Here is a 24,869-nt window from a genome sequence, read left to right on the forward strand (position 1 = left end):
CGGGCCATCCATCTCTGCTCTAGGGCACCGAGTCTTGCCGTGTCCAGGTGTGTCAACGGGTTGTTATCCGTGTACACGACGAACCGGGAAGAAGCGAGGTAGTGCTTAAAGCGTTCGGTGACTGCCCACACCACTGCCAGGAACTCTAGCTTAAATGAGCTGTAATTCTCAGGGTTTCTTTCGGTGGGTCGCAGTTTTCGGCTGGCGTAAGCGATTACTCGCTCTTTCCCCTGCTGGATCTGGGACAGCACGGCTCCTAGCCCGATGTTACTTGCGTCGGTGTAGAGGATAAAGGGCTGGCTGTAATCCGGGTACGCCAGGATTTCATCCCCCGTGAGGGCCATCTTCAGCTGGCGGAAGGACTCTTCTTCCAACTTCTCCCATTTGAAGGGCGGCTTCTGGTTCTTGGCCTTCCGGGACTGGCCTATCAGGAGGTCTTGCATAGGAGCTGCCTTTTTGGTGAAACCGGGGATGAACCTGCGGTAGTAGCCTACCAACCCGAGGAACTGCCGCACTTCCTTTACACTGGAGGGACTTGGCCATTCCTTAATTGCGGTGATCTTATCAGGGTCGGGAGCCACTCCGTCAGCGCTCACCACGTGTCCCAGGTACTGCACCTTTGGTTTCAGGAGGTGACACTTGGAGGGTTTCACCTTTAGGCCGTAGCTTGCCAGAGCTTCGAACACTTCCGCCAGGTGTTTCAGGTGGTCCTCATAAGTCTTAGAATATACGATGACATCGTCCAGGTACAACAGGACCGTCTCGAAGTTTCTGTGGCCCAGACAGCACTCCATTAATCGTTGGAAGGTTCCTGGTGCGTTGCAGAGTCCGAACGGCATACAGGTAAACTCGCTAAGTCCCATCGGGGTGGTGAATGCGGTCTTCTCCCGGTCCGCCTCTGCTACAGGAACCTGCCAGTACCCACTAGTGAGATCCAAGGTAGAGAAGAAGTTAGCAGATCTTAAAGCAGCCAAAGACTCCTCTATCCTTGGTAAGGGGTACGCATCCTTGTGTGTGATACGGTTGATTTTCCGGTAATCTACACACATCCTCATGGTGTTGTCTTTCTTTTTGACTAAGACTAGTGGAGCTGCCCAGGGGCTACAGCTATCCCTGATCACCCCAGCCTCCTTCATGTCTCTAAGCATCCCCTTGGCGTGTTGGTAATGTGCAGGGGGTACGGGTCGATACCTCTCTTTTATGGGAGGATGGTCTCCCGTGGGGATGTGGTGTGCTACCCCCTTGACTCGCCCGAAGTCTAACAGGTGTTTACTAAACACTCTCTCGTACTCTTGAACCACCCGATAGACTCCCTGTTTCTGGTGTGAGGGAGTGGAGTCAGTACCCAAATGTAGTTGCTGACACCAGTCCTCCATTGTTTTCTTAGAGCCGTTACCTTCCTCCGGGTGAGATGGAGGCAAGGGTTCCACAGATTGTATAGCATTTTGGTTGATGGTATATAATTTGGCTAGCGTGGCATACAGGGGACACTTCCCTCTTCCCGATATTGATTATGCGAACGGGCACCCTCCCATGGCGTACATTAACCACCCCCCGTGCTGTCAAGATGGTGGGCCTACTGTCTGAGTAAACTGGTTCTACCATTGCCTGGTAATCTCTACCTCTCAGACCAATAGCTGCCCGGCACCAAATCATCATTTCACTTTTTGGGGGCATGGCAATAGGGAAAGGGTCACACATTCTCACGCTACCAATCTCACCGCCGGAGAGTTCCACCTGTTGCCGTCGCATCAGTGCCCGGATCTCTTTTTGGAGCACTCGCTGCTCGCCGGAGCTGGCGTTCTTGGCAACCTGCTGTAAAAGGAAAATCACCTCTGCAAGACAATTTTCAATTACATTAGTTCCTAGAGTTATCTTTGGGTGACTCTCGTGTTTGTCAATGTCTACAATGATCAGTCCCTGTGCTGCCAGTTCGACTCTACCAATTTTAATGGTCACCTCTTTAAATCCGATCTGTGGCACGGGCTGACCATTGCTGGCGATGATACTCAAGTCGTCGTCAGGGTAGCGGGTAATATCCGAGTCATTCCAGTACTGCTTGAAGAGCACGTACGGGATGGTGGTGACCTGTGACCCGGTGTCCAGTAGGGCACTCATAGGAATGCCATCCAGTACCACAGGCAAGACAGGACGTCCTCCCACATATTTGTCGCGCCAGTTCGATGGGCCTGATGATCTTTTTCCTATGGGTTGGCCCTCTACCCTAGGTTGTGCCAGTTTAAAGGACAGTACCTTGCCATATGTCCGGGTTGATTACAGCGGCGGCAGATGGGTCGTCCGTCCTCGTTGTATCGGTCGCTGGGTCTTCCTCTGGCCGGTGGGGTCCTCCTTGGTCGACGCCATGGGATGTCCTCCGGTCCGGATGCCAGCTGGAGCTTCCCTGGAGTGGAAACCTGTAAAGACTGCACAGTTCGGGTTAGCGCAGCAACGCTTTTAGCTAGCTCTTGGACCTGATGGTGCAGGTCTGGAGCCGAGTCATTGTTCAAAGCCTGCGCATCAGCTCCCACAGGCCCTGCCGTCAAGGGCGCCGCCTCCTGGTGGTAAGTGGTAGTGGGGCGTCTGTGGGTCACAACGCCACCTGGTGCCGGTTCTCGGAGCACCCGGATGGCTCTGTCCTTGAACTGTGCAAATCCCAGATGAGGGTCCTGTAAGGCCATTGCCCGCAACTGGGTTCGGTGGGCATTGCAATATAAACCCTCTATAAATTGTTCAGTTAACAGCCTGTCCTCGTCTCCCACGCCGTCAGGGTCGGTCTGCTTAATGGCTCTCAGGGCTTATTGTAGGTTTAATGCATAGTCCCTTATACTCTCATGTGCCCGCTGTTTGCACCCGTAGAATCTGAGCTTGATCTCGGCTGAGGTGCGGGTATCAAAGGTGTCCCTCAGCCGGGTTAGTATCCCTGCGACAGTCCTCCCCCCAGGTGGCCAGGACTTTACCTCCCTTTGGGCTGCCCCGGTTAATTGGGCCACCAGGATGCTTACTTTTTGCTCTTCTGTGAGGGGGTACACCTGGAAGAGGCTATCCAGTTTTTCTCTAAAGTCCTGCAGGGTATGTGACTCCCCTGAGTACTGGGGTAGCCAGGCTGCCCCCGGGATATAGGGCATGGTGAAAGGCATGACCGCAACAGCGGTGGCGCTGGCGGGGGTTGGAGCGGTGAAGCTCTCCTCCGTATCCGACATCCTTCTCCCCCCTAGTGGACCGTGGCCTACCTTGCGATGATCCTCTTCCGTAGGCCGCGGCTCCGCAGTGTATCGTCAGGGTTGAGGACCTTCCGTCGCGCTCCTGTGACGTCGGCGTCTGCTGGGCTCCTTCCAGGACCTTACGCAACGTCCGGACGTGAGGCGGGGCTTCAGTTCTCGCGCGCTTTCGGAGTCCACGCCCCTCTTCTTCCCGCGCGGCGTCTTCAAGATGGCGGCCAACGGCGGGAAAACTCCACGGATGGCGGGAAGAAGGCTGAAGATGGCGCCGGATGGCGGGAAAACCTCACGGATGGCGGGAAGAAGGCTGAAGATGGCGCCGGACGGCGGGAATCTTCACGGATGGCGGGAAGAAGGCTGAAGATGGCGCCGGATGGCGGGAAAACTTCACGGATGGTAAGTTTTAAAAGTCTCTTTTTCAGGCACGCAGTACCCGGTGGTTGCGGGCACAAAATCCTGCCGACTACGCCAAAAGTTGACGCGCCCCTGGGCCTGAGTCGCGCTGCGTTGCGCACGCGGGAGCCTACCCGGAGCCGGATCAGATGGGGGTAGTAGTCTCGTGGCGATGACCCGGTCCGTGCCCAGGGAGTCAGACTAAGTGGCAGTCTATTAGCAGTAGATGGTGGATGACTACGCCACCCGTTGAATGCAGCTATGGAGCTGCCGCTGCAGGGCAGACCGCTGAGGCCGGTGGAAGGATGGTGCAGCGTGGATGGTATAACCCCCAACGGGAGGGGTATGGCCTCAGGGCAGCCGACGTGGATGATGGGGGTAGCAGGAACCACTCAGAGACGATGCGGTGTAGTTCAGGGTCTTTACTGGTGACAAAGACAGACCCTCCCGGAGTACTTGCTAGCAATCGGGGCCTGGTCAGTCCTTGAGCAGATGGGATCTCCCCTGGCCAGGCGGAGTTGTAGGCCTTCCCAACTAACTGTACTCTTCTGGCTACCTTGCTAGAGGCGGGTAAAAGTAGCCCACGTCCCTGAGTGTACCGTGTGGTGCTCACCCGTATGGCCGGTGACTCGGGGCCTTCTAATGGCTTCCGCTCCACGATGGCGGTGCTGGTCCCACGCGTGTGACCGTGCCTTCGGGTTTCTGGGCCAGAGGACCTGCAATCCCCTGCCGGTCGGTTTCTGCTGCTGGGTAGGGATTAGTCCCCACAGCCTCGGACTCCGGGTCCGGTAAGAAATCTTCTCAGTCAGGGCGAGCTCTGCAGCTGCCAGCCCCTGACTCCTTGTAACACTGCTCCCACAGAGCTCCTGATGTTCTGTTCCTATATTTGCTTCTTTTCTCTGTCTCTACTCACTAACCCTGCCTCAGCCCTAGGTTTATATAGGGGAAGTTCTTCCCCTCCCAGGACTGGGCAGGAGGTGTGGCATGCATAGGATTCCTGACCAAGAGACCTCCCACCTGCTCTCAGACGTAATATCTCTATCACTGTGGCAACCAGACCCCTGGGGTGTCACATGGGTATAAAGTGCCATTAGTGAGATCAGTACAATGTGACAGTATATGATAGTATAGTATATGATAGGCAGTAAACAGACCTCTCATGCAGAGCAAATCCCGACGCACGTTTCTCCTCACTGGCTTTCACTAGGGAAGTTGACTTTAAATGGAGTGTAATATTTGGCACGCTCCACAACATGTCTGTGTTATTACGGCAGTAATATGGGATCACATGTGATGATGGAAAATTGTCTCTGCTTCCACAATACGGCAATGCGAATAAAATCAAAAAAATCTGCCTGTATTCTGCTAACAGGTAAATGGAGCAGTAAAATGGAGTACTTTATTGCTTTTTAAGCAAATAATCAGGATTAAGAGCAAAAAAAAAGCCCTGATATGTAGGGCTATGGATATCTGCAACAGCAGCAGACAGAACGTGCAATGGACCCTATTGTGCTGTATACACTGTCCACAAACTCTGCCTGCCTAACTCCTGTTATCACCAGTAATATATGCCGCTGGATTAGTCCTTAGTAGAACAGTTAGTTTAGATGTATATATAGCTGTGGGATACCTGACTAAAACAACCACCAATTCTGTCCCTCACTCAGCAGCAGCTATCCCTCCTCTGCCTGTTTCCAGGTTACACTGTGACGAGCATAGGGTTACCAGGTCTTATATACACCTGATGACACTATGCGGCCAGCCAATCGCTGTAATGTCACAACCAACATGGCTACGACATTATAGTGAGTGGCAAGAAATCCCTGCGAGCAGCTTTAATATATGTGAGGAATGTATTAAAGCTGTCAAACAGTTGCAAATCATGCACACGGGAGTGATTCAAACATATCACCGAGCAGCTGTAACTACTTGGTGCTCGCCCGAGCATACTCGGCGAAAGGGTTAACAAAACATACTCGCTCATCACTAGTAGTAATATAGAAGGTAAGCTGACATACCTAGACGTTCACATTCTTCTTTTATGTTAGGACCTGCTGCATTAAGGATGGCTTTAGCTACACCTAAAAGAATATAAAAAAAAAATAAAATGACTGGTATACTGCCATCATGTTTCTCAAAGCATACTGAACAAATGTAAATTTATTGTCAGTGTCACCTATTTAACAGCTAGCAAAGTGGATCACCAGATTACAAAGTGCATTCATTATGAAATAGATCTCTTGGACTTGCTTAGACTGGTGTACCTTTCCAAGAAACTCCCTGTTAGAATGACATAGTCCTTTGTGAAGGTTTAAAGGCAATCTGTCAGCAGGCTTTTGCTATGTCATCTGAAGACAGCAAGAGAAACTGAAACACATTTCCAGATTTCACTAGTCCAGCAATCCCCCCTCCCCCTGTGATAGTCCAGCAATGCCCCCTCCCCCTGTGATAGGAAGCTCATTGTCTATGTAGAGCCTGGTGTGGGCGGGGTTAGCTTTTTCAGCTCTGCTTCATTCTAAATCTAAAAGCTCTAATTGTGTCAGAACTGCTGCTCCTAGTAATCTAAGTGATACATTATCAGGTTCTCTTTTCCTATGCTGCTCTCAAATGAGGTAGCATAAACCTGCTGACAGATTCCCTTTAACCTCAATCTCTGACCACTTAGCCTGTTTGACAGTGCTTCAGTGTCCCTCCTCCCCGCTGCTGCTGAGATTTCACAGTGCTCACTACAAGCTGCAGCTGCCAGTCAGGCTAATTTAGCGCTCTCACCTTATAACTGGACTCATACATCTCATTCTGACATGGATTTTTAAAATAAGTACACCAGCCTATTCAGGTCTAAGAGGATAATGTATGCAGTTTGTTTTGTGACATATGACAAAAAATCCGCTTTTAAGGTCATATCCAATATAACCACACTTCCTGTTGTTGTTTTTTCTTGCAAAAATGGCTTCCATAATTCAATGAGTAAAAGAATCATTGATAAGTCCCTTATTATTTTCCCTATTAATGTTATACATGAATAAATACAGCAGATCTAAGAATTTTTATTGTTTGTTAAAGCGTCTTACCAGAACTGCGGTTACATTTTGCATTTGTTAAATTTACTATGGCGTCTGTACTTTCAGCGGTGATATCTCCCTTTTTCAACTTCACCGATGTTTCACACACCACTATGTTGCTCATGACGGCGGTTTCAATTACTAGTTAACACGTTAAAACAATATCTGAAAGAGCATCAATAACAAATAACATTAGCATGAACAGAAAAAAAAGTTAGTAAAATATAAATAAAAATGTCATGTCCCATGACTTGGGAACCATACAGTATTGTATTATCATTGTATTGTCGCTGTTACACTGCTATGCAATCAAGTTTGCCTTTTAGAAGTTTGTCCTCCCTCTCGCCCTGTAGCCCCGTCTCTGATGTCAGTAACTCCTCCCTTCTTCCCCAGTTAGTGTATGTCAGCCATGTTAAGAGGTTGATATCTGCAAATCTCTGGTTCAGAATCATCTTATTTCTACTGCAACTACTACAGCTGCTGTTACTACTGTAATTGCATAATACAGGAGTTCAGTCTGACAGTAAAACTTCTGGAATCTTCATACATGCCTCTGCAGTAGAGTTGCATCTATCTGATAACTCAGTATAAATATTGAGAGCTGTGATTGAAGTGGTCATGTGTTGTAGACAGGACATCACTAATGTGACGCAGCGGAGAGGCCGAGCTGGAGCGCTAGTAACTTCTACAGGAAGAAATTCTTGTTTTATTATTTTAAAGCATTTCCTTCATTTGCACAATTTTTTCTTAATTAATAGGGTGGTGGTATCACTCAGTCATTGGTGGTACCAACTAACCATAGTATTCCAGAATTAGTTAAAAGGGTTATCCCCTTTAAAAAAAAACTTTTGCCTCCAGGCTCACTTTGTTGTAAAACAAACAAACAAACAAACAAGCAGCACCTTACTTATTCTCCCTGGGACCAGTGCTGACACTGTCTCTGTTGTCTGGGTGCAATGGTGATGTTAAGTCAACAGCGCTGCAGCCAATCACTGTGCTCAGAGGCTTGTGAGTAGGGTACGGAAAGTATTCAGACCCCTTTAAATTTTTTACTCTTTGTTTCATTGCAGCCATTCGGTAAATTCTAAAAAGTTCATATTTTTTTTCTCATTAAAGTAAACAAAGAGTGAAAAATTTAAAGGGGTCTGAATACCCTGCTGAGCTTTGCGATTGGCTCCAGCGCTGTTAACATGAAGTTACACTGCAGGCGATCAGAGTCTCTTATTGGAGACACAACACTGCACTTGGGGAGGGTAAGTAAAGCATGGTTTGTTTTGAGGTTTTTTTGCAACGAACTGAGATGGCTAGAAAACCTCTTTAGGATATTGCAGTAATATTTGCCCATATTATTAGGACAGTATTAGAATGAAACAAACAAAAGAAAAACCGAAACATCAGCTCACTGGGTAGGAAAATATCTCAAAGTAGGGTGCGGTGCATGGCAGCTTCAGGCCGATTCCTGAGTATATGAAGCATGAAGAAGGAGGAAAATACCAGCAACCGCAAAAACATGTAGATTAAAACATCACATTTTATTATAGTACGTAAAAATCCAAAGGGGAGATTAAAACGCCACTTTAGGGTCAACGTAGAATTTTGAGAAGTCATGCTACGTTACTACTGTTAATTATAATTAAGACAGAAGCAAAATGAACATGTACCTTGTTGTAAGTAAATAAGTAAAAGCAATAGTGCATATAAATAACATAGAGTACTTACTAAACGCAGTTTTTGAACAAAAAAAAGCGTAAAAGCCATCCCACCAGCGCCAAGGTGTAACCATTCGGGACGGTCCTAACCTCTAGTATTAAAACCTTACCATGTATCAAAGTGACATCAATGTGAATAAGAGCCGAGCAGGACCAGGTCTCGAATATGGATAACCAGCAAATGGGAAGCTATGTAAACATAATATCCACCTGAGAGAAAGGGAGGGCACACTCTTACCTGCACTGAGTGCAGAAACCTGAAACTTAACCGAAAAAAAAAGTTGGTGTGCAGGCAAATTAGGAGCCTGTTCACACTGGCCATTAAACAGAGAAAACCTAAGACAGAAACAAAATGAACATATACCCTGTCGATTTGGCCAGGCGAGCACATATAAAAAAACTTAAAAACAGGCGCGGATAGAATAATGAATTTGGTGCAAACTAATAAAAAGGTGCAAACTAATAAAAAGGCACAAAACTTGACAAAAACAGGCACAAAGGCAACTTTGTTTTTGGGGTTGGCACATCACTGACACATCTACCACATCTGTTATACTTAAGATTGTTACTATAACTTTGCTTTCAGAGTCAAGTGAAAGTAGACGTTGCACCAGATCCCTGGTTCTTGAGGGGGCACAAAGACCTCTGCCAGAGTACGTCTTTATGAAATGTAAACTTACCTTGAGAATTGAGCAATGCTTCAGAGCTGGAAATTCTCCTCTACATATGAAACGTAATTCTGGATATAGTCTCATAAAAGTTACACGAAGTGAAAGAGACTCTTTATGATGGTTTCTATTTTCACTTTCATTCCACTTTCTTCATTAGGATAAAATAGAAAAAATCATTATTTATGCAAATTCAACAAGTAAAAAAAACATAAACAAGTGAATGAAGATGAGCTGCAAACCCGGCACTGTAAAGTTACTGCTTTAAGTCTACTTTTAGTAGTAGAAAATGGAAGTGAAATCAGGTTGATTATCTAGTTATGAATGGTGTTTTTTTTTAAGGGGTTTTCCGAGATCGAGAAAAATTTCTGCAGTCACTGTGCAATGTGCACACTGTCAGGATTCCCCTCTATTATTCAGCGTAAGGCTGTGTTCACACATCTTGTTTTTTTTCAGCGTTTTTTGATGCGCTATTGACGCGCCCCTGGGCCTGTGTCGCGCTGCGTTGCGCACGCGGGAGCTTACCCGGAGCCGGATCTCTTGAGGGTTGTAGTCTCGTGGCGGTGACCCGGTCCGTGCCCAGGGAGTCAAACTGAGCGGCGATGTAACAGCGGTAGATGCAGGACCACTACGCCACCCGTTGAATGCAGCTATGGAGCTGCCGCTGCAGGACAGTCCGCTGAGGCCGGTGGATGGATGGTGCAGCGTAGATGGTATAACCCCCAACGGGAGGGGTATGGCCTCAGGGCAGCAGATGTGGATGATGGGGGTAGCAGGAACCACTCAGAGACGGTGCGGTGTAATTCAGGGTCTTTACTGGTAACAACGATAGACCCTCCCGGAGTACTTGCTAGTGAACGGGGCCTGGTCAGTCCTTGAGCAGATGGGATCTCCCCTGGCCAGGCGGAGTTGTAGGCCTCCCAAACTGACTGTACTCTTCTGGCTACCTTGCTAGAAGCGGATATAAGTAGCCCACGTCCCTGAGTGTACCGTGTGGTGCTCACCCGTATGGCCGGTGACTCGGGGCCTTCTAATGGCTTCCGCTCCACGATGGCGGTGCTGGTCCCACGCGTGTGACCGTGCCTTCGGGTTTCTGGGCCTGAGGACCTGAAATCCCCTGCCGGTCGGCTTCTGCTGCTGGGTAAGAGTTAGTCCCCACAGCCTCGGACGCCGGGTCCGGTAAGAAAGCTTCTCAGTCAGGGCGAGCTCTGCAGCTGCCAGCCCCTGACTCGTAGTAGTATTGCTTCTGCTGTTTCTTGTCTCTACTCTCCTTGACTGCTAACCCTGCTTCAGCCCCGGGTTTATATAGGGGAAGTTCTTCCCCTCCCAAGACTGGGCAGGAGGTGTGGCATGCACAGGATCCCTGACCAAAGGACCTCCCACCTGCTCTCAGACATAACATTACATTACTGTGGAAACCAGACCCCTGGGGTGCCACATTATGTTTATGCAAATTTTCAGCTGCGTTTTACAGTACCAGAAAAGTCTATGAGATTCCAGAAATCTCACGCACACATCTTGGGGTTTTTTTGTTCAGGATTTTGTGCTTTGCATGGTTTTTTTTTTGCAAAATAAAGCTTGTCACTTCTTTCAGTGTTTTTTCAGTGTTTTTTCACCCATTGGAAGTAATGGGTGGTGAAAAAAACGCTGAAAAAACGCACCAAAAATGCAGGTGTCAGGTTTTTCAGTGTTTTTTTGTGCCAAAACCAGAATGAAATTTTTTTTCTTCACTGAACTTTATATACATGCATAAAGAGACTAAAGGACAGTGAAAAAAATGCACCAAAAAAGCAAGAAAAATCCTGAAAAAACCTCCTGGCAAGAGATCAGGTTTTGCTGCAGAAAAAAAGCAGCAAAAACGCAATGTGTGAACATAGCCTAATTGAGCAGTCGCATGACTTCGAGAATGTGATTTGCATACCTGCGGTCACTCTACAACTAGATTCACATCTGCTTCTTTCTAATGAGGGCAGAGGATGAGAAGCTAGTTGGCGTGTGACCTCATAATACATATATTACAGATGAGAAAATCAATTCAAATTTGTATCAACTTTTAAGACGCGGCAAAATGGAACAATTTGCAATTTTGCTTCAGACGAATCACCTAAAATGGCAACTGCTATTTTATACTTTGCAGAAGACTGTATCAGCCAGAGAAGGCTCACATGATCTCTGGCATGATAAGATGGGCTGCCCCATAATGCCTTTCAGCTATCACATCACATGGTATAGCACACCTAATCAGGAAGGAGATCCTGTATAAAAGCTGAGACAGGGAATACAGCAGCCATTTTGGGGTGAATCTGGATAGTAAAAAAAAAAAAAAGCACAGCTCTCAGCTAAAATAGTTAATAAACCGTACTGATACAGATAATGAAAAAGAGTAGGGTGTGAAGAAAAGATTGTGTCAAACATGTCTTCGTATGGGTATTTGAAGGCTTTGGAGAGCTTTCAATTTGCGGAAAATGTAATTGTTGGAAAAATATGTCGAAGCAGACTTTCAAAAGCTTCAGTCATGAGTGTATGTGTATATATATATATATACTTATATATATTTATTATGCACACACAGAACTTGCCTGTGCATTCAATAATTGTTATATCTGGATAAAAAAAGAGCAAAAATCATATTTTAAGCATTAAAAACAGTAAAAAAAATCTATATGCATTTGGTCTCCCCTTATGCATCAGACAATAATATTGTAACAATAAAAATATTTTGGCCATTAAACCATGTTAAAAAAAAAAATCCATCTTGGGCCTCATTCACTCGTCCGTGAAAAAATAGTACCGGTGTCATCAGTGTATCTACTTTTACTGTCAGCGTGTCATCAGTATTTTTCATGGATAGATAAGTAAATGCCAAAGCTTTTTCTACTTTTTAATGTTAAGTGCGTACAGTACACGGATTGTACAATGATGCCATCCGTGTGCTGTACGTATTTTTCACGAACCTATTGTTGTATGATAGCACCATATGAGTACGTGTTTTATCTATGAAGAAACCGGACACAACACGGACGTGTGAATGAGGCCTAATAACCACCATTCCAGTGGTTCAAAACAGCATGCGTCTTTAGAGGAGGAGTTTTCTCAGTTTAAGAAGCGCATTGTTGTGAACACTCCACACTGAAGATTCCTTACTGTTTCAATCTTAGGCCACTTTCAGTATTTTACATCAGTATTTATAACATATACCTAAACATTTATCCAAAAAAGGAGAAATTCATAACGCATAGCAATATATATACACCACTATACGTAAAAATAATTTTTATTTAGAATACAGAGTTCTAAAAAACATCTATGAATACATTTTAAAAACAATGAGAAACCACGGTGTGGTGGGCTCCTGGATTATTCCAAGGTAAATATGCTTTCTAGTTACTAAAACCCTGTATTTTCAAAAACAAACCAGCTTTATTTAAAGAAAGACAAACCAAACAGAGACAAAAACGCATGTATAGAAAAATGAGTAGAAAAACGCATTCAAAAAACACAAGTAACCTAATTTAAATAATAGGTGTACAAATACTGCAACATCAAAAACACACCAAAATTTCATTGTGGGAACATAGCCTTACGCTATGTTCACACGTTGCATTTTTGATCCATTTTTCTGCAGGCAAAACCTGCTCTCTTGGCAGTAAAGAAGCAATGTCAAAAAAGCTGGTTTTGCTGAGTTTTTGCTGCTTTTTTTCCTGCGTTTTTGTTAGGATACATGTGTCTCTTGTGCATGCTGATAAATTTTATTGCATAAAAAGATAACCTGATTCAACTTCCTCAGGTTTTGCCACCAAAAATGCAACAAAAACGGATACCTGCGTTTTTGCACTGTTTTTGCACTACCCATTGCTTTCAATGGGTGAAAAATGCTCCAAAAATGCTGAAAGAAGTGACATGCTGCATTTTGCAAAAATGCAGCTCTTTGACAAAACAGTCAGGAAAAAAAAGCAATGTGTGTGCATGGGATTTCTGAAATCTCATAGACTTTGCTGGTACGGTAAAACGCAGCTGAAAATTTGCATAAAAAAAAGTTGGAAAAACGCAATGTGTGAACATAGCCTTAGGCTGCGTGCCCACTATGCGTTTTTTAAGCATTTCTGCAGCGGCAATTCTGCCGGGGAAACGCTTAAAAAAACGCTTGGTAGAAGGTCTGCAATCGTCCCCAGTGATAATCCGCATGTGCTGTGCACATGTTGTGGAAAATTTCTGCTGCGGATTATCATTATGGAAAAATCTGCAGCACTACCATTTACTTTTCGTAATCGCCGCCATTGACTTGCATTGAATAGTATAATATCCGCATGACTACATGTACACATGCGGATGACGCGCCCCCTGGGCCATGTTGTATGTAGCGTTGCGCACGCGGGGAATACCCGGAGCCGGATCTGTTGGGGTCAGTAGTCCTCGTGGCGGTGACCCGGTCCGTGCCCAGGGTGTCAAACTAAGTGGCAATGTTTATACTGTTCGACTACGCCACCCGTGATTTGCGGTCAGTGGGGACCGCCGCTGCACTGCAGACCGCTGAGGCTGATGTTGTTTGTGCAGCGCAGTATGGGATGACTCCCCACGGGAGGAGTATTGCCTCAGGGCAGCTAGTGTGGAAGATGGTGGTAGTGATGGTGCAAGTGTCCCGGTACTGATGGTGCTAGTGCGACAAGGACTCAGTGAGACGTGCAGCTGCAGTTTTCAATGCTTTACTCACAGTTCTTTATCAGGTCCCTTATGCGCAGTCAAGACCGCCCGAGTCATGCTGTGTCCACCAGGTCAGGGATTCGGCCAACTCCCAGGCAATTCCAGAGCGTGGTCCAGAGTTCCCCTGTCTTCCTTCCTACTGGCCGTCCCCACCAGGGACCCACCTTTGTCTGGCTCCCTCGGGCCTTCTGGTGGCGAAACCTTTCCCGGTTTCCCTGACCCTATACGGTATGCCTTCCTGGGGGATATGGTGAGGGGTCGCGCCAAGGCTTGACCACGACCTCCGGTTCCTGGCTAAGGATAATTGGCCTCCACCAGTTTGGGATCCGGTACCCTGTTCTGCCAACCCTTCACCCGTTATTCCGTGGGATCTTAGGGTTCCCTCTTTTCTTGCGTCCCTGGGCCTTTCCTGGTGTTTCTGTTCCTTCTTTCTCTTACTTCTCTCTCTCTCTCTGCTTCATGCCTGGCTCTGGAGCTGGGCCCGGACTGAGCCACAGCTCCCTGTCAGCCCTCTCTGGCTGAACTCTCTCAGACTGCACTCCTCTGCACCTCTTCTCTCCTCTTCTCCTCTTGTTCTATCATGGTGCCCACCTTATATACTCCCTTCTGACACCCGAGCCCAGGTGACCAGCACCCAATGGGCTCCTACCTATGCCCAGAGTCCCTCCCCTGTCTGCTCCTACACCACTGGGATATTCCTCCCCCCTCCCCACTCCAGGCAGGGACAGACGCTGTCGTACCTGCACATCTATCTGGTGGGAGTACCGTTGATCTGTCCCCCGGAAATGGGGTGAGTGTAGTGTATGCAGCTAACTGAGCCCCGTTCCACACTCCATCCTTACCCGGGAGTGGAATACCACACCTCTGGTTCGAGGTGCAATACCCCTGTAGCAGCCGAGTCCTCGGGGTGCTACACGGATATTAAGCGATTTAATGCGCGGATGGTAGACGGGTCTGGAGAAGAGAAGACTCTCCTCCAGACCCGGGTACCATAGTACCTGTAGTTAAAAAAGAATTAAAATTAAAAAAAACATTATACTTACCTTCTGATGGCCCAAGGTCACCTGTATGGTGCGTCCGGTGTCTTCGGCGGCTCACGGTGGTGTAAAAGGACCTTCCATGACGTAATTTAGTCATGTGACAGGTTACGCGACCGCCGATGTGACGGTCCTTTTACACAACCGTGAGCCGCCGAAGACACCAGAGAAGGAGACCGGGGGCCATCGGAAGGTGAGTATAATGTTTTTTTTTATTTTTCACCATTTTATTCTTTTTTTACTATTGATGCTGCATTTGCAGCATCGGCATCGTAACTTGGTCACACTATATAAATCCATGCCGGTTTCATGGATTTATATAGTGTGACCAAGTTATCAAACACTTTTCCAAGTGATGCTAAAATCGCTTGGAAAAGCGCTTGACAACCCGCATGCGGAAATGCATGTGTGGCACCCCAGGGGTCTGGTTTTCCACAGTAACAGCAATGTTATGTCTGAGAGCAGGTGGGAGGTCTCTTGGTCAGGGATCCTATGCATGCCACACCTCCTGCCCAGTCCTGGGAGGGGAAGAACTTCCCCTGTATAAACCTGGGGCTGAGGCAGGGTGAGTGAGTAGAGAAGAAGCAGAGAAAAGAAGCAAATATAGGAAGAAACAACAGGAGCTCTGTGGGAGCAGTGTTACAAGGAGTCAGGGGCTGGCAGCTGCAGAGCTCGCCCTGACTGAGAAGTTATCACCGGACCCGGAGTCCGAGGCTGTGGGGACTAACTCCTATCCAGCAGCAGAAACCGACCGGCAGGGGATTGCAGGTCCTCTGGCCCAGAAACCCGAAGGCCCCGAGTCACCGGCCATACGGGTGAGCACCACACGGTACACTCAGGGACGTGGGCTACTTATACCCGCCTCTAGCAAGGTAGCCAGAAGAGTATCGTTAGTTTGGGAGGCCTACAACTCCGCCTGGCCAGGGGAGATCCCATCTGCTCAAGGACTGACCAGGCCCCAATCGCTAGCCAGTACTCCGGGAGGGTCTATCTTTGTCACCAGTAAAGACCCTGAACTACACAGTACCGTCTCCGAGTGGTTCCTGATACCCCCATCATCCACGTCGGCTGCCCTGAGGCCATACCCCTCCCGTTGGGGGTTATACTATCACGCTGCACAATCCTACCACCGGCCTCAGCGGTCTGCCCTGCAGCAGCAGCTCCCTGGCTGCACTCAACGGGTGGCGTAGTCGTCCAACATCTACCGCTAAAACAGCGCCACTTAGTCTGACTCCCTGGGCACGGACCGGATCACCGCCACGAGACTACAACCCTCAACAGATCCGGCTCCGGGTAAGCTCCCGTGTGCGCAACGCAGCGCGACACAGGCCCAGGGGCGCGTCAACTTTTGGCGTAGTCGGCAGGATCTCGTGCCCGCAACCACCGGGTACTGCGTGCCTGAAAAAGACTGTTCAAACTTACCAGTGGTGAAGATTCCCGCCATCCGTGGAGGTTTCCCGCCATCCGGCGCCATCTTCTACCTTCTTCCCGCCATCCGCGAAGTTTTCCCGCCATCCGGCGCCATCTTCTGCCTTCTTCCCGCCATCCGTGGAGTTTTCCCGCCGTTGGACGCCATCTTGAAGACGCCGCGCGGGAAGAAGAGGGGCGTGGACTCCGAAAGCGCGCGAGAACTGAAGCCCCGCCTCACGTCCGGACGTTGCGTAAGGTCCTGGAAGGAGCCCAGCAGACGCCGACGTCACAGGAGCGCGGCGGAAGGTCCTCAACCCTGACGATCCACTGCGGAGCCGCGGCCTATGGAAGAGGATCATCGCAAGGTAGGCCACGGTCCACTAGGGGGGAGAAGGATGTCGGATACGGAGGAGAGCTTCACTGCCTCAACCCCCGCCAGCGCCACCGCTGCTGCGGTCATGCCTTTCACCATGCCCTATATCCCGGGGGCAGCCTGGCTACCCCAGTACTCAGGGGAGTCACATACCCTGCATGACTTTAGAGAAAAGCTGGATAGCCTCTTCCAGGTGTACCCCCTCACAGAGGAGCAAAAAGTGAGCATCCTGGTGGCCCAATTAACCGGGGCAGCCCAAAGGGAGGTAAAGTCCTGGCCACCTGGGAGGAGGACTGTCGCAGAGATACTAACCCAGCTAACCGAGGAGGAGCTGCAGTACTACCAATACGAGGAAAGCCAAGAGGACCCGGACGGGTCTGAGGACTACCCTCAGGAGGGAGCACAAAGAGGACATAGCTACTGAAGGGAAGTAGCGTGAATAAAGAGCTGTAAATAGTTACCCGTAAGGGTACAAGGACTGCTGCTAATTAAAATATGGTCCCCGTTGGGATTAGTGAATTGTTCCCCATGTGCCCCTATCTTAAACCAGGCTGAGGACTGTGAGCAGCCATTCCTTATCCCCACTGGCCGAGGACTGAGAGCGGCCATATCCTGTAAATAATTATGTATTTCTGGTAATTTATGGGAGTCTTTGGTGGATTTGCCGGGAATCCTTTGTACATAGTTGGAGCGTAACCCAGGACGGACTAAAAGACTGTTAAGGACTCGGGGCAGGACAGACCCCTACCTGGTTACGTCTCCCTGTTTTGGTGAAATGGACACCTTGCTTTCTTCAAAGACTGCACCCGGTTACGGACATGCCGTGACCACCTTTATGTGTTTCTTTATTGTTATTGTTATATCTTGTTATGTTTTTCTAAAATATGTTTAGTCCCGGAGTACTAAATTTCACTAGGGGGGAATGTGGCACCCCAGGGGTCTGGTTTTCCACAGTAACAGCAATGTTATGTCTGAGAGCAGGTGGGAGGTCTCTTGGTCAGGGATCCTATGCATGCCACACCTCCTGCCCAGTCCTGGGAGGGGAAGAACTTCCCCTGTATAAACCTGGGGCTGAGGCAGGGTGAGTGAGTAGAGAAGAAGCAGAGAAAAGAAGCAAATATAGGAAGAAACAACAGGAGCTCTGTGGGAGCAGTGTTACAAGGAGTCAGGGGCTGGCAGCTGCAGAGCTCGCCCTGACTGAGAAGTTATCACCGGACCCGGAGTCCGAGGCTGTGGGGACTATCTCCTATCCAGCAGCAGAAACCGACCGGCAGGGGATTGCAGGTCCTCTGGCCCAGAAACCCGAAGGCCCCGAGTCACCGGCCATACGGGTGAGCACCACACGGTACACTCAGGGACGTGGGCTACTTATACCCGCCTCTAGCAAGGTAGCCAGAAGAGTATCGTTAGTTTGGGAGGCCTACAACTCCGCCTGGCCAGGGGAGATCCCATCTGCTCAAGGACTGACCAGGCCCCAATCGCTAGCCAGTACTCCGGGAGGGTCTATCTTTGTCACCAGTAAAGACCCTGAACTACACAGTACCGTCTCCGAGTGGTTCCTGCTACCCCCATCATCCACGTCGGCTGCCCTGAGGCCATACCCCTCCCGTTGGGGGTTATACTATCACGCTGCACAATCCTACCACCGGCCTCAGCGGTCTGCCCTGCAGCAGCAGCTCCCTGGCTGCACTCAACGGGTGGCGTAGTCGTCCAACATCTACCGCTAAAACAGCGCCACTTAGTCTGACTCCCTGGGCACGGACCGGATCACCGCCACGAGACTACAACCCTCAACAGATCCAGCTCCGGGTAAGCTCCCGTGTGCGCAACGCAGCGCGACACAGGCCCAGGGGCGCGTCACATGCAAAAACGCTTCACAAACACTTCTACCTGGCAGGAAAAATATATTATAATATATAAAATCTGCATGTACAAACTGCATGCGTTTTTCCTTCCAGGGAGATGCAGAAACGCTCAGGAAAAATCCGAAGCATTTCTGCATCGTGGGCGCATATCCTAACAATTCAGGCAAAGTGGGTGTGATTTCTTGAAAACTCATGCCCACGGTGGGTTAAAAGACTCTGGCGAATTCAGTATTTTTTGGGTGGGTATTTTGTTGTGGGAGCATCAAAATCTCAATTGTGTTTTTAAGTGTGGAATTTCAGCGTTTATGCACTAATAAAAGGCGTTAAAAACAGTGCATACAAAAAAAAACAACAAAAAGTACACACATGAAAAAAGGAAAAAACATTAATAAAATGCAATAAACAATGCAGATTGCTATTTCGCACTTTGTCTTGGAAATCTGTAGAAAACATGCAGAAAAAAATGCAATGTTTCCACATGTGGTAATATGGCCTAACACTCTACTTACACCTGCTCCTCTGGAAAAACAGGGGCAAAAAACATATCAGTTGCAGAGTTATCACGTGATGAACACCAATAGCTCTTTTTGAACCCATTGACTTTAATATGGGTTCTCAGGTGTCCGTCATGATGGCTGGCATTTTTTTTTTAAATTATTTATTTTCCATTTTTTAAACCCAATTAAAATATTAAACAATAATAAGCATTAGAGTCAATAAGTATCATCAATGTTCACTGAAGCCAGTTCAATATCTGTCTTTAGATCAACATTATGTAGTTGCCCAATTAACAACAACTAAAGAATCATCTATAATGATGGCTGTCATTTTACCGGGAGAAAAATGGTGCAACCTGTGGAATTTTTGATGCAACCTGCAAAGGAGGCTCCTAGTGCAGAGAGGAGGAAGAGTACTGCGTAAGCGGCTCATTCAGATCTAGCCACACACTCTGGGTGTATCTCTTGGTCCTTTCCCAGTCTTGATAGCTGATCTCTACAAAGGAGCCTGTATGTTGTCTTTAGGCCACGTTCACACCTTCAGTATTTGGTGAGTTTCTTACATCAGTATTTGTAAGCCAAAACCAGGAGTGGGTGAAAAATCCAGAAGTGGTGACGTGTTTCTATTATACTTTTCCTCTGATTGTTCCCACTCCTGGTTTTGGCTTACAAATACTGATGTAAAATACTGAACATCGCCTTAAGTTGGCCATGCACATTACACTTATGTTGGCCGAATCCATTGTTATCGACCAATTCTGTCAACGGGCTAATGTGTATGGGGGGCGCCGGCCAGAGCATGGTCGGAAGTGTCAATCTGGCATGTCTGATTTTGGAGTGCCGATCGCATTATTCTCCCTGTGATAAGCCGTCGGTCTACGTGTCAATCAGCGGCTTTCTCATCGAGAACTCAGGAGCACTCAGCTGAGCGAGCGCTCTTGTGTACGAGAGTGTTGGGTGAGATGGCCGCCAGCCAAACGATCTTTCGGCAGACCGCCATCTAATGTGTATGGCTGGCCTAACTCAAATCAAAAATGGACAAATCTCCATGACTTTTGGTGGATCTGTGAAGAGCACAATAGACTATGAAGGTATATGTTCTTTCTGTGAAAAACAAGGATCACACACGTATGTGAAAAACAGACATGTGAATGAGGCTGTATGTTCAGCCTTCAGTGACACTGCCACAAGACTTCTCCTGTCTTAGGCCCAGGAAATGCTGTTAAAGGGGTGTTATATCCATTTCCATCTCATATATTTGTGGTATATCACCAGTATATGCTATAAATGTATGGAGATTCCATAAATGGGACCTGTATATGACGTGCCCCTGGGCCTGTGCTGAGGCCCAGGCCCAGAGCCTACCCGGAGCCGGATCTGAGAGGGGTAGTAGTTTCGTGGCGGTGACCCGGTCCGTGCCCAGGGAGTCAAACTGAGCGGCAGTATTTAGCAGTAGATGTTAGAATGTTCGACTACGCCACCCGTTGAATGCGGTCATGAGACCGCCGCTGCAGGGCAGACCGCTGAGGCCGGTGATACGGTTGTGCAGCGGGGATGGTATAACCCCCAACGGGAGGGGTATGGCCTCAGGGCAGCGGACGTGGATGATGAAACACTCGGAGACGGTGCGGTGTAGTTCAGGGTCTTTACTGGTGGCAAAGGTAGACCCTCCCGGAGTACTGGCTAGCGATCGGGGCCTGGTCAGTCCGCGAGCAGATGGGATCTCCCCTGGCCAGGCGGAGTTGTAGGCCTCCCCAACTAATCGTACTCTTCTGGCTACCTTGCTAGAGGCTGGTAAAAGTAGCCCACGTCCGTGAGTGTACCGTGTGGTGCTCACCCGTATGGCCGGTGACTCGGGGCCTTTTGGTAGCTTCCGCTCCACGTCGCGGTGCTGGTCCCTTGCGTGTGACCGTGCCTTCGGGTTTCTTGGCCAGAGGACCTGAAATCCCCTGCCGGGCGGTTTCTGCTGCGGGGTAAGGATTAGTCCCCACAGCCTCGGACTCCGGGTCCGGTAAGAACTCTTCAATCAGGGCGAGCTCTACAGCTTCCAGCCCCTGATCTCTTTTTAGCACTGCTCCCACTGAGCTCCTGATCTTTCTTTTTCCTAAAGCTGCTCCACTCCAGACCAGACTGTGTCTCTGTCTGTGTTCTCTGCTCTTTCTCCCTAACCCTGCCTCAGCCCCAGCTTTATATAGGGGAAGTTCTTCCCCTCCCAGGACTGGGCAGGAGGTGTGGCATGCATAGGATGTCTGACCAGGAAACCTCCCACCTGCTCACAGACGTAATATTGCTATTACTGTGGGAACCAGACCCCTGGGGTGCCACATTCCCACCTAGTGAAATTTAGTACTCCGGGACTAAACATATTTTTGTAAAACATAACAAGTAAAAAACAGAAACAGTACAATAAAGAAAAACACATTAGGATGGTCACGGCATGTCCGCAACCGGGTGCAGTCTTTGAAGAAAACAAAGGTGTCCATTTCACCAAGAGACAGGGAACCGTAACCAGGTAGGGGTCTGTCCTGCCCCGAGTCCTTAACAGTCTTTAGTCCATTCCTGGGTTACGCTCCAAACATATGTAGAAAGGATTCCGGATAATCCATAAACGACACCTATAAACTAACTAGAAATACACAATTATTTACAGGCAACAATAAACAGGTAAATACAAATAAAGCAGTCTAAACACTTAGATCCTCCAACGTACGGGTAACTGGCCTCTAGTGGCTCTAGTGGACCTACGGAGCTGACTGACTGGTCCTGAGCTACGGGGTGTAGGAGCTGTCAAAGATAAACTGGGCAGCTGTCTACGGGCTCTTTGGCTCACTAGGGGTACGGCAGGCTCACTATAAGCAGAGGGTTGATCCTCCTGGTCTGCTTGTGTGGGGTCTCCTGCCTCCTGGACCGGCTGCTCTTCCAGCTCTACCTGTTTCTCCGTAGGTACTTGAGATGCTGGTTGGAGGAAGGTGAGGACGGGTACCACAACTGCGCCATTGACTTGAGTCCAAGACCGAGGGAAGTCTCCGAGCACAGTACTAACCATATCTTTCCTTTCCTCTGCGGGTCGAGGGTCTTCTTGTTCTTCTTCAGGGCTTCGTAGCTGTTCGGGACACTTCTTCAGGTGATCTCGGGATACAATGGCTGTGGTTTCTCCTCCATCCTTACTGATTATGCAGACTTTCGGGTTCTCATGGCTTGAGGGCAGTATGGTGTACGGGTCCTTCTCCCACTGGTCGTCCAACTTGTGGAGGCGTCTCTTCCTCTTCAAGACCTGCTCTCCAGGTACCAGGGGAACAGCGGGAGCATACTGGTTGTAAGTCTTCTCCTGTCTTTCTCTAGCTTGACAGAGACTTCGCTCCACGCTCTCCTGTACTTTCCGGTACTGCTGCTGCCTTTCTGTGTCCCAGTCTGCTTCTGGTGAAGTGTCCTCGGGTGTCAGGACTCCCATCTCCAGATCAACAGGAAGCTTACCAGGTCTTGCTCTCATTAGGTAAGCCGGGGTACAGTTGGTAGAACCTACCGGGATGTGGTTGTATAGGTCCACCAGATCAGGCAGTTTCTCAGGCCACAGACTGCGTTCCTCCAGGGGCAATGTTTTCAGAAGATCTATCACCACCTGGTTCATTTTCTCGCAGAGCCCATTGGTTTGCGGATGATAGGGTGTTGTTCTTATCTTCCGGCAGCCATACAGAGTACAGAACTCCTGGAAGACTTCCGCTTCAAAGGCAGGTCCCTGGTCCGTCAGCACCTGCTCCGGGTATCCGTGTGGACGGCAGAAGTGCTGCTGGAAGGCTCTAGCTGCTGTTTGAGCCGTTAAGTCCTTGACCGGGACCACCACCAGGAACCGGGAGTAATGATCTACGATTGTGAGGGCGTAGACATACCCAGATCTGCTTGGAGCCAGTTTCACATGATCCAGGGCTACCAGTTCCAGTGGCTGTCGGGTGATGATGGGCTGCAAGGGAGTCTTCTGGCTGGCACGGTCCTTCCTTCTTAGGTGGCACGGTCCACAGTCTCTGCACCACCTCTCGATGGTTCCCCTCATGCCTACCCAGTGGAACCGCCCACGCAGCAGGAACTCCAGCTTCTTCCACCCGAAGTGCCCAGCTCCGTCGTGGTATGCCTCCAGTACCATAGCCGCGTCTCTTCTTGGCACCACTACTTGCCAGATCAGTTCATGCGTCCGGGAGTTAACCATTCTGCGGCACAACTTCCCCTTGTAAAGGAACAGTCGACTCTTCTCAGCCCACAGTTGCTTGGTCTCTTCCGGAGAGTCTGGGTCAAGGCGGGCATCTGGCTGAGTCAGCATCTCCTTCACCAGTCGGACGGCGGGGTCACTGTCTTGCGTTTCCGCCCAGTTGTAATGAGGTAAGGGGTTGAACGTAGCGGATTGCTTACCCCTTACACGGTGGGAATACTGGATAGTCCCATGACGGTGGAACGCGGGGAGTTCAACTTCTTCCAATTCCTCTGGATCTTCCCCTACGTCCGGTAGGTTTGGCATTCTGGACAGGGCATCCGCATTGGTATTGGAGCGTCCTGCCCGGTATTTGATCGTGAACTCATAGTTGGACAGGCGGGCCATCCATCTCTGCTCCAGGGCACCGAGTCTTGCCGTATCCAGGTGTGTCAACGGGTTGTTATCCGTGTACACGGTGAACCGGGAAGAGGCGAGGTAGTGCTTAAAGCGTTCGGTGACTGCCCACACCACTGCCAGGAATTCTAACTTGAATGAGCTGTAATTCTCAGGGTTTCTTTCGGTGGGTCGCAGTTTTCGGCGGGCGTAAGCAATTACCCGTTCCTTCCCCTGCTGGATCTGGGACAGTACGGCTCCTAGCCCGATGTTACTTGCGTCGGTGTAGAGGATAAAGGGCTGGCTGTAATCAGGGTACGCCAGGATTTAATCCCTCGTGAGGGCCATCTTCAGCTGGCGGAAGGACTCTTCTTCCAGCTTCTCCCATCTGAAGGGTGGCTTCTGGTTCTTGGCCTTCCTGGACTGGCCTATCAGGAGGTCCTGCATAGGAGCTGCCTTTTTGGTGAAACCGGGAATGAATCTTCGGTAGTAGCCTACCAACCCGAGGAACTGCCGCACTTCCTTTACGCTGGAGGGGCTTGGCCATTCCTTAATTGCGGTGATCTTATCAGGGTCGGGAGCCACTCCGTCAGCACTCACCACGTGTCCCAGGTACTGCACCTTTGGTTTCAGGAGGTGACACTTGGAGGGTTTCACCTTTAGGCCGTAGTTTGCCAGGGCTTCGAACACTTCTGCCAGGTGTTTCAGGTGGTCCTCGTAGGTCTTGGAGTAGACGATGACATCGTCCAGGTATAACAGGACCGTCTCGAAGTTTCGGTGTCCCAGACAGCATTCCATCAACCGTTGGAAGGTTCCTGGTGCGTTGCAGAGTCCGAACGGCATGCAGGTAAACTCGCTAAGTCCCATCGGGGTGGTGAATGCGGTCTTCTCCCGGTCCGCCTCTGCTACAGGAACCTGCCAGTACCCGCTAGTGAGATCCAAAGTAGAGAAGAAGTTAGCAGATTTTAAAGCAGCCAAAGACTCCTCTATCCTTGGTAAGGGGTACGCATCTTTGTGTGTGATACGGTTGATTTTCCGGTAATCTACACACATTCTCATAGTGTTGTCTTTCTTTTTAACCAAGACTAGTGGAGCTGCCCAGGGGCTACAGCTATCCCTGATTACCCCAGCCTCCTTCATGTCTCTAAGCATCCCCTTGGCGTGTTGGTAGTGTGCAGGGGGTACGGGTCGGTATCTCTCCTTTATGGGAGGATGGTCTCCCGTGGGGATGTGGTGTTCTACCCCCTTTACTCGCCCGAAGACTAATGGGTGTTTACTAAACACTCTCTCGTACTCTTGAACCACCCGATAGACTCCCTGTTTCTGGTGTGAGGGAGTGGAGTCAGTACCCAAATGTAGT

General features: G+C 49.0%; 1 protein-coding gene across 1 annotated transcript in view; it reads right to left on the minus strand.

Annotated features, from left to right (window-relative positions):
* LOC141160886 (protein mono-ADP-ribosyltransferase PARP15-like) overlaps positions 1 to 24,869 on the minus strand; it is a 148,726-nt gene that overhangs the window by 97,698 nt on the left and 26,159 nt on the right. Inside the window, exons 2-4 of the mRNA XM_073645689.1 lie at positions 9,063 to 9,201; positions 6,683 to 6,838; positions 5,630 to 5,692 (exon numbers count right to left, since the gene is read on the minus strand). Coding sequence (XP_073501790.1) covers positions 5,630 to 5,692; positions 6,683 to 6,797 — 178 coding nt within the window. The 5' untranslated portion in view covers positions 6,798 to 6,838; positions 9,063 to 9,201. The remainder of the gene's footprint in view (positions 1 to 5,629; positions 5,693 to 6,682; positions 6,839 to 9,062; positions 9,202 to 24,869) is intronic.

Source organism: Phyllobates terribilis, unplaced genomic scaffold (assembly GCF_046119375.1).
Source record: "Phyllobates terribilis strain yellow unplaced genomic scaffold, ASM4611937v1 Scaffold_9__5_contigs__length_417890890, whole genome shotgun sequence".
Taxonomy (NCBI): Eukaryota; Metazoa; Chordata; class Amphibia; order Anura; family Dendrobatidae; genus Phyllobates; species Phyllobates terribilis.